The following is a 13,253-nucleotide window of genomic DNA, read 5'->3' on the forward strand; positions in this document are numbered from 1 at the left end:
GGAAAATACCTAATTTAGTGGTGTTTAATAGAATTCCCCCAAATTTGTAACTATAGAAAATATTTTTCAGGTTGTTATTACAGTATTATCCCTATTATTATGCATGCATGGTAGTAAATTAGGATACGTGAATGTTAGAAAGAAATTCTTAGATACAACTGATATATTCTATAGAGCAAATGATATTCTTGTGAAAACGTGAAGCAAAACATAACTAGAGCAATTTGATAGTTAAATTGAAAACTTGAAACAAATTTTAATAAATTGGCTTAATAATTTAATAAATTGATTAAATAGTGCCATAGGAGCATAATGTCTAACAGATAAAATAGAATTGTTGGAGTTTATATATATATATAATGTTACCTCAAGTTCTATAATATAAATTAAGTTGTTTGCATGTATATATAGTAGCACGACCCATGTTATAATTATTAAAATGATTTTAATAACATAAAATTAAAAACTATATATAAAAAAGGAATAAAAAATTAAGTAAAAGATGAGCAAAACATAAGTAAAATTTATATAATATAAATACTGCTACTTGTTAAAATTTATATAATACACATAAGTAAAATATTTAGGATCTCTTTTAGTGCTCTTTGTTGAGTAATTGTTAGTACCGGAAGGATCAACTAATATAAAAAAATCAACTTCTGATCTCAGAAGTCAGATTTGAAAGAAAAGAATACGAAAACTGAGAGAGAACTTAATGAAACGCACGCAAGTTGTATTATTGTCTATATATATAGTCATACGTACAATGCATATATAGAGATTGAATTTTACATTTTATTTTCATATAATTGATTATCCTTGAAAAAAGTTTAATATGTCGTCATACAGCCCACTTTGCATTGTACTGAACTATATATGCATGCATGCATCATATAATACGGTGAAATAATTACTATATATAGGCGTATGCGCCAAAATCAGTTGAGACTTATCGGTATGGTTAGAAGCGGATCAGCTGCTTGAATAATTGTAACCAGAAGCAGCAAATGGAAGAAAAAAATCATTTCAAGAAAAGATCATACGAAAACTGAGAGAGATCTAGAGAGAGCTTAATGAAACTGACTCATATGTTGTGTTATATATATATATATATATGTTAATTAGTAGCTTTTGCTTATTTATTTTGTGGTAGCGCGCATGCGAATATACTATTTAATTTTTAAGATTTGTTTGGAGCAAACTTACAAAGAGCTAAAAAAAACTTACAAAGAGCTTAATTTAGGATTTGAAACTCACGCAGCAACTTGTATATATACTTAGAAGGTAGATGTTAACGTTGTGCTCAAGGTAGATGTTAACGTTGTGCTCACTGTACTCCAAATTTGGTTTTTTTTTTTTTTTTTTTTTTGGAGTTTATGTATGACCACATGAATTTAAGTGTGGGAGATTTTACGAAAATTAGAAAATGGAATAGCTTTTCTTGTTGTAATATGGCTTAGACCACTTGGGCTTACCGAAGAAGGGTTTAAAAAAGATGTAAAGACAGCGGCGGATGCAGTAAAAGGAGTGTGAGGTCAGCTGAGTCCACTAAAATCTTAAATTCATGTTATAGTACTTATAATTTTACAATAGTTGATCTGTTTTTTTTTTGGCCCTTCTAAATTTGTAATTTGTGTTTTGAACCCCCTAAATTTTTAAATATGTGTTTTGAACTCTTTAAATTATGTATTTTTCAATACTTTGTGATTTTTTTTACTTTTTATATTTTGACACCATTACATACATATTTTCATAGTGTTTTTTTTGCTTATTTGCCCTTTATATATTAATTTTTTTGTGGTTTTATCTTTTTAGATATATATTAAAAAAATATTTTTAAGGGTTTAGTAATTATTTTAAATAATATTTTGACCTCGGTAAAAGAAATTTCTGGATCCGCCACAGTGTAAAGAAGTCGTGCTCGAATCTTTTCTGTGGAAACATTTTTTCATAAAAGCAAATATCACCGGTTGGGTCTAAACATAGAATTATAGAAGCTTAATAAGGCATACATTTATACCTTTTTCCAATAAACCTAGATTAATCTATTCGTTGTCCAATATTTTTGAGTACAGGTTCAGAAAGTTAAAGCTAGTAGCACAAACACAAAAATAGAGATCCTAAATATTTTTACAAGAAGTTTGTAAGGTGTATATATATTTTGTTTGTGAATTTAGTTGACACAAAAATAAATTACTTGTGTGAGAAAACAAAAGAAGGAGAGAGCACACAAATGAGAGAAAAGAATAAGCAAAAGCTACTAATTAACAAAGTTGTGTTTGGTTTCGATACTTGTCTAAGTGGATTTCACATGCATCCTCAAGCGCTTCTTGTGTGATAGTTTATCCTTATCTATCTGGATCAACTGATATGATATGCCTGCCAATATATATTTATACAACCAAATAAAACAACATTATGTCTACCTCAATCTTATGGAAATTCTCTTTCTTGAACTTCCTTGTTCACATGTAATTTGGATCATGAAACAGAGTACCTCAGCTTGGTTTCAAGCCGTTTTTATTTACTTATGCCTTCTGTTATACAGGCAAGCATTTTTCGTTTCAATTCGGAAGTGTTGACGTCTCTTACAATGCAATCAACTCTTTTTAAGGCAATACCAATTGTCCAAAAAGTTTGCAGGGCTCTCTCAAATTCTGTGTTGCGCTTGCAGGTTTATGTTTCATCAATGTGATAGAATATAAGATCAAGAACTCAGATTTTTTATACCAAATGATTTGAACCGTGTGTGAGATTTATACTGATTCAAATTGTAATCCAATGTACAATCAAATTTTGAGTTCACTCATAACAATATAATGAGGAACAACTGTTTCCCCATGATCTCTCTCTTTTGTTCTACTCAGGTTCTCGTGCAGGGTCACACAATTCCTCTTGCTGACCCAAGTCTTGACTTCTCCTCCTGTAAGTGTATGGTATGAATCAATTCTACAAGCTGAACCAAAAACTCACGTTACTTCTGTTTCCTATATTGTACACGAAGACTATAAACTCGAAGCAAATTCTTCTATGTAGCCACTTCAGTATTCTTTGGCATCGGAATCTCGACTGTTCTTGATTACTGTATCGCTGCTATCTTAAGGCACTCTTCTTCCAACTCTTTGAATCTGTTCTTAGACTTGATTTTTTCCAGAGCTTATCCGGATGAGACTTGTTACAGATGCAATCAGGTTGTGGGTTCGCATAGAAGTTCTCCTCTAGCCTGGGAAGTGCAGCAGACAATCTTGCATATGCCGCTCCAATTCTGTTTTTGTTTAATCTCTTAACCTCTGAAGAAAACTCTTCCCATGATATGACACCCTCATCAAAATGATCTATCAGTCTAACAAAATTCAGCCTGAAATAATCACACAGAACAAATCAGAACAAATCATAATCTCCAAAATGAAAAGCTTTTCCATATTACCATACCTGTCTGGATTTATAGACTTCCTATAACCTTCAAATCTTCTGTGCCCTTGTACCGCCTTAGCCATATTCCCATCATATGTATACACAAAAACATCACTTTCAAGGGCCACAATGTAGTCCAATGCAGCAAGGCGGTTCTGGTATTGACTGAAAGGCTCTAACTCTTCTTCAGTCGCAAGAGTTGAGTGAGAGAATACATTTGGGTACTCTGCACGGAAAGCATCCATACTCTTGCTTCCATAGATTTCACCAGCAACTATATATACAGTTGTGGAGGACGGATAACCCATTGCCTTTAGAAATATAGCTGCTTCCCGCGGAGACATTGGACATCCCCCTTGAATACGTCTCTCTTGGCTATCAATCTCTTTCTCCTTCCAATGTTTGACACTGTACCTCATGATTCTCAGCTCTTCAGCTTCCTCAGTTGTAAGATTGTGGTTGCATCCTGTAAAGGCAAGCATATCCTTCTCATATCTGCAAATCCAAAATCCATTTGACACAAAACTAAGATCCAAATTATTTCCCTTGTTTATGATACAAAAAATGTAGGATTTACCTCAAATGCAGAGCGATATACGGCTCACTGTTGTTTCTTAACCGGTTAACCAAAATCTTCCCTAGCTCCTCGATCTCCTTGGTGTACAGCAGTGCCTGGTAATTAGCACGACATCTCAGTCGTTGGATTGATGGTGGCAAGCCATTGTTAGCAAGCCGTGAGTCAGTAAGCGTGAATTTTAACACCTTGTGACGTTTCAACAGTGGCAACATTTCGCTTCTGTAGTAACTAGCCTGTATATCAGTAGTGAATTTAAGAATTTACTTTCTCATGGTGGAAATCCCTTACATCCATATAGGAGAAGAGATGAAACTCTGAAAGTTAACCAAGAAACCTTCACTAATATGTATAAAAGACAGACCTTCGACCAAGAAACAGGGGCCTTGAGAAGAGGCTTCATGGCGGCATACTGAGGAGGCAAGTACTCAACAATGTCAACATCGTGTTTAAGTACGTTCATGAAGTTTCTCCAGTCAAAAATATCTTTGAACGTGCTGCATACAAAATCATATTTATTGGCATTCAGCTTATTTTCTTGTAAATCTCGTGTGGTATCAGGTCAAAAAGAGTTCTAAGAGATAAGGACAAGACCTCGGGTCAGTCCAGAAAGATTCATGGTCAAGAAGAGGAAGAACAAGAGTTGCATTCATAATCTTGGCAACAGCAACCATGTCACATATCTGCATATTGGTCAAAAACAACAAATAATGGTAAAACAAAACAGTTTACCATAGAGAAACCTGCGATCAATACCCCCTACTTTACTATACTTTGGAAGTAAACTCACCCCAGTTCTCATCTGATTCAATCCTCCATTTGCGTGTACTAAAAGATACCCATTGGTTTGGTGGTGCAGTCCTAGACAAAGACATACACCAGATATTGAAAATTCAGAACTGCAAATTTGCTTAAAGAAGGGCTAGGAAAGATAGCAACATACTCGTATAGTTCTTAGGACGCGCCACACATTGGCGATAATTCCCGCTTTCAGGTTTCTGCCAAATTTCTGGAATCTAGGAAAAGAGACAACAAAATGATAAGGTCCATGACTAAGATCCTCGGAAATGAAGTCTAACAGAAAAATTTAATCTTCCATACATTGCAAAAACAGAGGAAACGATAAAGAATTAGTTCATTATCAAAACCTGTAAGACCTCCGATTACACTGATCACAGAGAACTTCTCGCACTTTAAATTTGTTACTTAATGAATTTAAGTAAAGTTACAATTAACTCAACAAAACAGGTTAGATACTAACACAGATGAAAACCACACAAGGGTTACATCTAGTCAACGGCAGTGAAATGTTGATCAACCAGTATCAATTTGGATTGTTTTGGAACTTCAAGATTAAATATTGCAGAACCTAGAGAACTAGAAGATTAAAGAGTTTCCATTTCAAGTCTTCGCAAGCTATGAAAAGTTTATAAACTCTGCAGAAACTAAGGTCAAATGATATTGCAGGAAGGTATGATCCACACATCAAAGCCGCCTAAGTCCATTGACTATATTGCTCGTCAAAGTCTCAATCCAAAACCAAAAAGTAAAGCTCACACAAAACGAATTTCAGAAATTGCAACGCCACCGAGATATTGACTGTTAAAAAAAGCTATTATAATTGCACAATGATAATTTAGTTGTGCAATCATTAAAGTTGTTCTGAGAATTCAACTTATTACCTACCCCACTACCTCTTCTTCGTCCCAAAAGGAGACACTAATGCAAACAGAACAATTTTTAGAGATTTTCTAGAGAACTGTTCAACAAAACCCTCAAACAAGTTAGCAGGAAGTCACACAAAAAAAGGATTGATTCCAAGTACTAGTAGTATCTGATTAAGTAAGCAATTGCAGATTTTGAGTATTCCTCAACTGATCACAAAGATTGGTTTTTTAAATCCCTAAATGTTTAATGTCTATAGAGAAGAAAAATATACTCACGGGAAGCTTTTCGAGAACCCGCATTGGCTGAGAAGAAGCTTGGTTCTCCGCAACTTCACGTTGAGCCATAGCCAAATCATCGCGAAGCGTTCTAACGACGACAAACTCATTCAAACGAGTGTGATCAACCACGCCCACACCACCCATAAGGTAGACCCTAAGGAACACAGACGCGACCACTAGCAGCATGAGTAGACCCAAGATCCGACGACCCACGTTCCTCCCCGATCTAAACCCTTGCCCAATCACAACCGTCGATCCACCACCAAACGGAATCCAGAACTTTCGGAGGAGAAGGTAACGAAACGCCGGGTGATTGTAAAACCCGTGATGGTGATCGTGATGGTAATGAGATCCAGTGGATGAAGCTGAGCTCTCCGAAGATGGAGACGAGTCTTGGCCGCTCGCATCTCCCCCGTCCAAATCCGTTGATCCAACGACGGGTAAGTTAACTGTATTGCTGAAATCGGATGAATTAGAGGGTCGTTCGGAGACTACGTCAAGAGAATCGCCGACACGGCGGCGAGTCGTGGGTGCAACAGGTATGGGGTTAATCGCTCCGGCGACTGACATATCGTCGCCGGTAAAAAAAAAGGAAATTTCAAAGATCAGAAGAATAAAGGAAAGAGAAAGAGAGAAAGGGTTGATCTGTAGGTAATTGAGGGGACTAGTTGACCATGTTCTGGTTTGTCTTCTGGTATAGCCACCGTCACCGTGAAATTCGCCGAAGCTGAGTGTTTTTGTTTTCAGTTTTTAATATTCGCCAGTGTGTTTATGTAATATATATTTATTTTTATATTAATATATTTTCATTTTACTGTTTTGCTCTTTTTTTATGTATGGGATAATTTATACGAGAGTTCGTCACGTTTGTAGCACATCTTTTTCATATGGAGTATTTTTATTTTCTTTTGGATATTATAGTGTAAGATCGTTTTAGGGTAAACAAGTATACGAAAAGAGTGATTAACGTGTTCTTCAAAATTAGTCAAAAGAGATATAAGTATTAAGCTATTAACGATGAAACATTATTATGGCTACATTGATGATATAAGAAAATTAGGCAGTTTTCATCGTGTAGAAGATGCTAAAAGATGGCGCACACTTCACTAGAAAATAACAAAAATTTAAAGTGAACAAATCAGATTACGGATGTATATAAAAAAGAAGAAAATAAGAAGTAATAAATTTAAAAAATTCGAGAAACCGTGGCTCCGTGTCATTGATTTGACTTTTGGAATCAAAGATAATAACACAGAAACAGTGATTAGTGAATATTAATGGATGGATGAGATATTATCAACAGGTCACACACGTGTGTATAAATTACAAGTGAAGCGCCCATTATTTACTTTTCATAGCAGAGAGAGAGAGAGAGAGAGAGAGAGAGAGAGAGAGGGACGATCTTTACTAAACAGACACTCGAGTCGAGAGAGAGGCCAAGTTGCGTAGCCGTAATCGTCCTACTCGTCACTCTTCCCAATATCCTCTCTTCTTCTTCGATTTCGAAACCCTAGCCTCCGCCTCCTGATTCGCGTCTTCTCGATCGATAATGGTAGCTGCTAGCAAATCCGACCTTTCCTTGCCCAAAACTTTCGCCTGCAGTGCCTTTGCTGCTTGCGTCGGCGAGGTAATTTTGCTAGATTCCTCCAATTATCCTTCTCTTTTACTTTGTTTTGTTCATTTCGCTGAGTATGCTTCTTCGATTGTATCGTTAAACTTCAACAACTGTGTCTCTGTGTCGCGATCCAGTTTACGCGAAAATGTATTTCGAATTTCGTTAAAGAAGATTCCCAAGTTCCGATCAGATTGATCGCTTATCTTTCTTGTTTCATCGTATAGCTAGGGAATCGATTACTTGTTTTAGCTTCGATAGAGAGTGATTTGATCTCTGCAGTCGGAATATAAACATTTACAGCTCCTTGTGTACGGTTTAATTGGTCAGATCTGTGGCCACAATTGAGTTTTAGGCATTTGTATAGCTATAGCAGTGTTTTGACGTTGCTAAGTTATGCTTTTGGATATGCTATTTTCGAAACATTGAAATGAATATGAGACTTGAAAGTGGAATTGATTATACTGGGCACCGTATTTGTTAATTACTCTCAGAACAAACTGTATCTTATAAGTTGCACCATTGGTATTGACTTGTTATTTCATCACCTGACAATGTTTTAAAATCTCTTATGCAATTCAACTCTGGACCAGATATGCACAATTCCGTTGGACACTGCTAAAGTTAGGCTTCAGCTCCAAAAGTCTGCTCTTGCTGGAGATGTTACTCTTCCTAAATATCGAGGATTGTTGGGAACTGTTGGTACCATAGCTAGGGAAGAAGGGTTACGTTCACTATGGAAAGGTGTTGTTCCTGGATTGCATCGTCAATGCCTGTTTGGAGGTCTAAGGATTGGAATGTATGAGCCGGTGGGTTACAAAATCTACTTCTTTCATGCTCTATAAAACATGCTTAAACTCAGTGTCTTCGTACTTATTACTCAAAAGCCTTAACCAGTTTTGTTCTCACCGCAGGTGAAAAACCTGTATGTTGGAAAAGACTTTGTGGGTGATGTTCCATTGAGCAAGAAAATTCTTGCTGGTTTGACAACAGGTGAGCATAGTGATTGAAGAAACCTGGGATTTAAGTCTCCTTCTTTATCACTTAACTTTGCTGCTTTTGTTGCTGTCTAACTCTCAGGTGCACTGGGCATCATGGTAGCAAATCCCACTGATCTTGTGAAAGTTAGGCTTCAGGCTGAAGGAAAACTAGCAGCAGGTGCGCCAAGACGGTATTCTGGAGCAATGAATGCGTATTCAACAATTGTGAGACAGGTAATTATCCTGCCTTGGAAGTTGAGATTGGGCTTACGTTGCTTTAAGTATGTTTCATAACTTATATTCTGATTAATCTGGCTCTGGCAGGAAGGAGTCCGAGCTCTTTGGACTGGTCTTGGGCCTAACGTAGCAAGAAACGCAATTATCAATGCTGCTGAATTAGCAAGTTACGATCAAGTGAAAGAAGTATGAAACAAATTATTCTGTCTCTCTTCTCTAACTGAAGGATCCTGATATTTTAATTAACAATCCTTTTTTTTGCTCAGACGATCTTGAAGATTCCGGGTTTCACTGACAACGTTGTCACACATATTCTATCTGGATTGGGAGCAGGATTTTTTGCTGTCTGCATTGGCTCTCCTGTTGACGTGGTACGATATCTACACATGACATTGAACATTGAGTTTGTTCACTGCACTACGTTTCCTGGTCCTCTTCTTGAATCTTGTTGTTTTGCAGGTTAAGTCTAGAATGATGGGAGACTCTGGGGCTTACAAAGGCACCATTGATTGCTTCATCAAAACTCTGAAGACCGATGTAAGCAACTCTGCTTCTGATCCCTCTCTGGAGGTTTTGTTCTAAAGATATCCCCAGAAAATGTTTCTTACTTCTGAGTTGTTTTCCTCTACAGGGTCCTATGGCATTTTACAAGGGTTTCATCCCCAACTTTGGACGCCTTGGCTCATGGAACGTCATCATGTTTTTGACCCTTGAACAGGTAACAGCTGATATAACCTTTATTGTATCAAATTCAAATCAATCAGGCAAGGTTGTCTTTCTCATCTTCTAATACTGGTTCTTAATACTTGAATCCAGGCAAAGAAGTATGTCCGGGAACTCGATTCGTCAAAAAGAAACTGAGGCACAGAAAGTTTTAAGCAGAGAGAATAAGAGCTACATTGTTTTTTTGTCTTCTTAATTTCGGTGATTGAGAGAGGCCAGAACTGGTCGAATATTGTTTTCGGAATAGAGAGTCAGTTTTATGGTGAAACTGGTTGAAATAAAATTTCTGTGGATTGCCATATTTTTGGCTGTGTACCTTTTACCAACATTTTATCAAAACAAAAATATTACATTTTCTCCCTTTTCTTTCCACAAAATTGAGAAATCAGACAAAATTAAAGAAGAAGGAAACAAACTCTTGAAGAAGAAAAGAGGTGACAGCATCTCAGCTCAGTTTCTTATATTCTGGAAAACCCAATGTCGCAAATCTTAGGTAAAGCTCATTAACTTTGTTGCAGATAAACACAATAGATCCATCAATGTGATCTTCATATTTCTCATAGAAAGCTGGAACCGTCATAACCACCAAGACGCCTGCAAGAATAACCAATAACAAACCAAAATCGAAATCCAATGAATCTCCAGCTCAAACCATTCCAAGTTATAAAGAGATGAACTTACTGGTGTGGCAAAGTGTCTGAAAATCCATGAGGCTTCCGATCAATGAGATGAGAAACAGAGAGACTGCTAATTTGACATACAACTCTGAGTCTTTTCCCATTGCAATGTCATACGAAACTTGGAGTAGTTTGTTCACATGGATACGTAACCATATCGATGCTTCTTCTGCCATCGCTTCACTTATTTGAAACTCCGGTAATGGTGGCGATGGCCTGAAGGAGAGCCAATGAAACTGAATTTAGAAATGTAAAATATTGATCACTAGTGGGAAACTCATAATACTAGTTTTACCTGTTGAGAATGGATGCAGATTTGGACCAGAAGAAGAGAATAGAGAGCAAGAGAAGAAGAACACTTGAAAGAAGAGTGAAGATAGTGTAAGCAAATGCCTCGAACACCATCCATGAAGCTATTGTCACTGTAACTATACCAACACTCACATTCCTATTCCTCCACAGCATCACATCTGCAACTGCAGATTCATTTCATAACATGTTAAGAGTTAAAGAGATCACTTACCATTTATGATAATAGGAAACTCCAGATTCACTTACCAATGTTCCCTCCCAGAATCTCATGTATTGTTCTCTCTCTGTTGAACAGCTTGTCCGAAGAAGAACCCATTTGAGGAAGAAAGATCAGTAAACTTGGATTCAGAATTCAGATGATCTCAGATCCCAGAAGTTACCCAGATATTTAGATTATGCTCTGAATGTGTCAGATCATTATGTGCAAGAAAATCCTAAAGGCTCAAATCAAAGGAGAAGAGAAAGTAAAAAAAAAAAAGAAGCGAAGAGATTAAAGTTGGGTCATCATCATCAAAGCCATCAACTTTGAATATATATAAATTGAATTTTAATAATTCAAAAGGCTATGCTCTGTTAAGGAAAAAGAAGAATGTGTTTGTTGGCCTCTCGATTGTATTATTTCCAGCCTAAAAGTGTGTTATCCTTCTTCTTTACTAGTCAGCTAGTGTTGTTTTTTCAAACTGTAACAAAGTTGGCCAGATGAATGAAATTTACACCATTCCTATATTTTTTTGTAAAGATCAAATTTAAAATAGTAACCTTATTTATTATACAGTCAACTGAAGTAAATTCACCACCTAGAAAAATGTTGAAAAAACAATCTATAAAAACTGTATTTTCAACTTTAAGATGTAATTTCATATAAATCCCAAAAGGTCGAATCTTTTAAGATTGTCAGAATTTAAAATTGGCATGGGGATTTAACAAAAAGAAATCAAAGTCGAAAACAATTCACAAACCATTTATTCTCTGGTTTCTTTAGATGTAAGGTAGTATTTTTTTTCTCTCTGTTCTGTATGTAAAGTAACTTGTTGATAAACAATTGATCACAAAACAACACAAAGAAACAAATGTGAATATTCCCCACCTCCATCAATAAGACTTGTTCTCTATTTTCTCTGCTACTTTTGTTTCTCAGTTTCCTTTTCAGAAGAAGCCCCCATAGCGCCCAGATTGGCCCCAGCAGCAGAAGCATCAAGCAAACTCGCTGCAATTGCTGCCTTCAAGTCATCATCTTCCATCTCTGAAAAAGCCTGCACTTCCTCACGTGACAATGCCTGATTTGGTCTTTGTTGATCAGCATTGTCATTACTTCTGTTGGCAGACGAACCTTGCACTGAGCTTGTGTTCTTTATTATTCTCTCTGCATCTTCAGGAGAAAGCCACTGCCCAAAACTGTTGGATGCTTCAGATGAAGACGACATGGGACATTCCTGCGGGAAGTTTCCTTTCACTATGAAGATACTCCATCCTGAGCCTTTCAGAGAGTCCAGGAACGCAGAGAGGTAGAACTTCGATAAATGTTGGGGGGCAGCGAGGAGGCTGTCAAAGTTATACCATTCGCCATTCACTTTCCTGATGCAAAACCAATGGTCATGCAAGTGACAGATGAAGGCGCCTTCAAGCTCAGGGTCTATCTGCGCAGGCTCTGCGTCTGGACAATTCAGGGGAATCACTTGTAAATCCCACACTTCCAAAGCTTTTTGCAAGACCTGTCAATCACACAGAAGCTTTCTCAATGAAAAGAATATGCAAGAGATATGAATCTGCGATGTGAATCGTTTATGCAGTGCAATAAATGATCTGCAAGCAAAACTGACTTGTGTGGCAAAGACTTGTCAACAAACTAGTTTTAAAGCCAAGAAACAATAGATGATATATCTTACACGAGACAATCCAGATCAAAACTAAAGTGAGTAATTAAAGATACAAAACCCCACTAATATAACTAATATATCCAAAACCATGAGTCCCTATATAACAGATACCATCTAAAGTTCCTCCATTTCTCAGCATAAGAATGCTTGCACAAAGAAGCTAGGCTTTGGTAAATGAGTATAACTCAGTAAAGGTCCCCTAATTCACCATTTACCAATCTCAGTTCTTCTTTAATCGATCATTATCACTTGGTCTTAAACATTCATATACTCAATTGGTACCTTAAACTTCAAAATTCGCAGATAAGCATTCAAAAGGTTTTCACTTCAGTCTAACCCAGCAACCAGATGTAACATCAAATCTAAACCCTAATTTTACTTAAACTTCCAAGAACACAATACCAAATCCAAAAGGGCTTAAAAGTTAAAACAACATCTAAATGTTGAATGCGACTCAAGAATTTTCATTTTCATATATTAAAAAAACACGAATTCAAGAAACCTCGAATCATACCTGGATACTAAAATCGCCGCCGAGGGAAACATTGTGCGACTCCTCAGAGAAGAAATCCCCAGACGAAAACCCTCCGACAGCAGCTCCTTCAAGCATGACCTGACGCTCCTTCCCATCTAGATCTGCGGCGACGGCAGCTAAGTCGAATTCGGAGAAGAAAGGTCCCTGCAACACCGTGTTGACGCAGTGTACGGCGCACAGATTCGACTCTTGGACCTCGTGATACAACATTCCTCCGTTGCTCATTCGTTCCATCTCCGATCAAAATTCGAAACAGAAGAACCCTAAAATTCACTTGGTTCCGTGATGGACATATAATAATTGCAGCGATGCGAAAGTCTCAAGAGAAGATTACGAAGCTATGAAGAAGAAGAAGCAATGAGAGAG

At 36.9% G+C, this 13,253-nt stretch overlaps 4 protein-coding genes across 4 annotated transcripts; 1 reads left to right on the top strand and 3 right to left on the bottom strand.

The window, feature by feature from the left end:
• Positions 1-2,704: 2,704 nt before the first annotated feature.
• LOC17886489 (O-fucosyltransferase 28) lies at positions 2,705-6,686 on the bottom strand. The gene is made up of 8 exons (XM_006290674.2): positions 5,932-6,686; positions 4,932-5,004; positions 4,779-4,849; positions 4,583-4,671; positions 4,353-4,485; positions 3,992-4,224; positions 3,433-3,909; positions 2,705-3,358 (listed from the first exon to the last, which is right to left on the bottom strand). The coding sequence occupies exons 1-8, from the start codon at positions 6,502-6,504 to the stop codon at positions 3,094-3,096; spliced, it is 1,914 nt and encodes a 637-aa protein (XP_006290736.1). The 5' UTR covers positions 6,505-6,686; the 3' UTR covers positions 2,705-3,093.
• Positions 6,687-7,284: 598 nt separating this feature from the next.
• On the top strand, positions 7,285-9,840 carry LOC17885447 (mitochondrial uncoupling protein 1). The gene is made up of 9 exons (XM_006291488.2): positions 7,285-7,561; positions 8,140-8,355; positions 8,461-8,539; positions 8,627-8,760; positions 8,851-8,949; positions 9,030-9,134; positions 9,223-9,300; positions 9,395-9,481; positions 9,580-9,840. Exons 1-9 carry the CDS (start codon positions 7,484-7,486, stop codon positions 9,622-9,624), a joined length of 921 nt encoding a protein of 306 aa, XP_006291550.1. The 5' UTR covers positions 7,285-7,483; the 3' UTR covers positions 9,625-9,840.
• On the bottom strand, positions 9,759-10,950 carry LOC17885641 (reticulon-like protein B12). The gene is made up of 4 exons (XM_006292124.2): positions 10,722-10,950; positions 10,459-10,639; positions 10,168-10,379; positions 9,759-10,080 (listed from the first exon to the last, which is right to left on the bottom strand). Exons 1-4 carry the CDS (start codon positions 10,789-10,791, stop codon positions 9,932-9,934), a joined length of 612 nt encoding a protein of 203 aa, XP_006292186.1. The 5' UTR covers positions 10,792-10,950; the 3' UTR covers positions 9,759-9,931.
• Positions 10,951-11,409: 459 nt separating this feature from the next.
• Positions 11,410-13,240, bottom strand: LOC17886635 (ataxin-3 homolog). Its single transcript, XM_006292657.2, has 2 exons — positions 12,867-13,240; positions 11,410-12,187 (listed from the first exon to the last, which is right to left on the bottom strand). The coding sequence occupies exons 1-2, from the start codon at positions 13,119-13,121 to the stop codon at positions 11,597-11,599; spliced, it is 846 nt and encodes a 281-aa protein (XP_006292719.1). The 5' UTR covers positions 13,122-13,240; the 3' UTR covers positions 11,410-11,596.
• Positions 13,241-13,253: the final 13 nt, after the last annotated feature.

Source organism: Capsella rubella, unplaced genomic scaffold (genome assembly GCF_000375325.1).
Source record: "Capsella rubella cultivar Monte Gargano unplaced genomic scaffold, Caprub1_0 scaffold_5, whole genome shotgun sequence".
NCBI classification, from domain to species: Eukaryota; Viridiplantae; Streptophyta; class Magnoliopsida; order Brassicales; family Brassicaceae; genus Capsella; species Capsella rubella.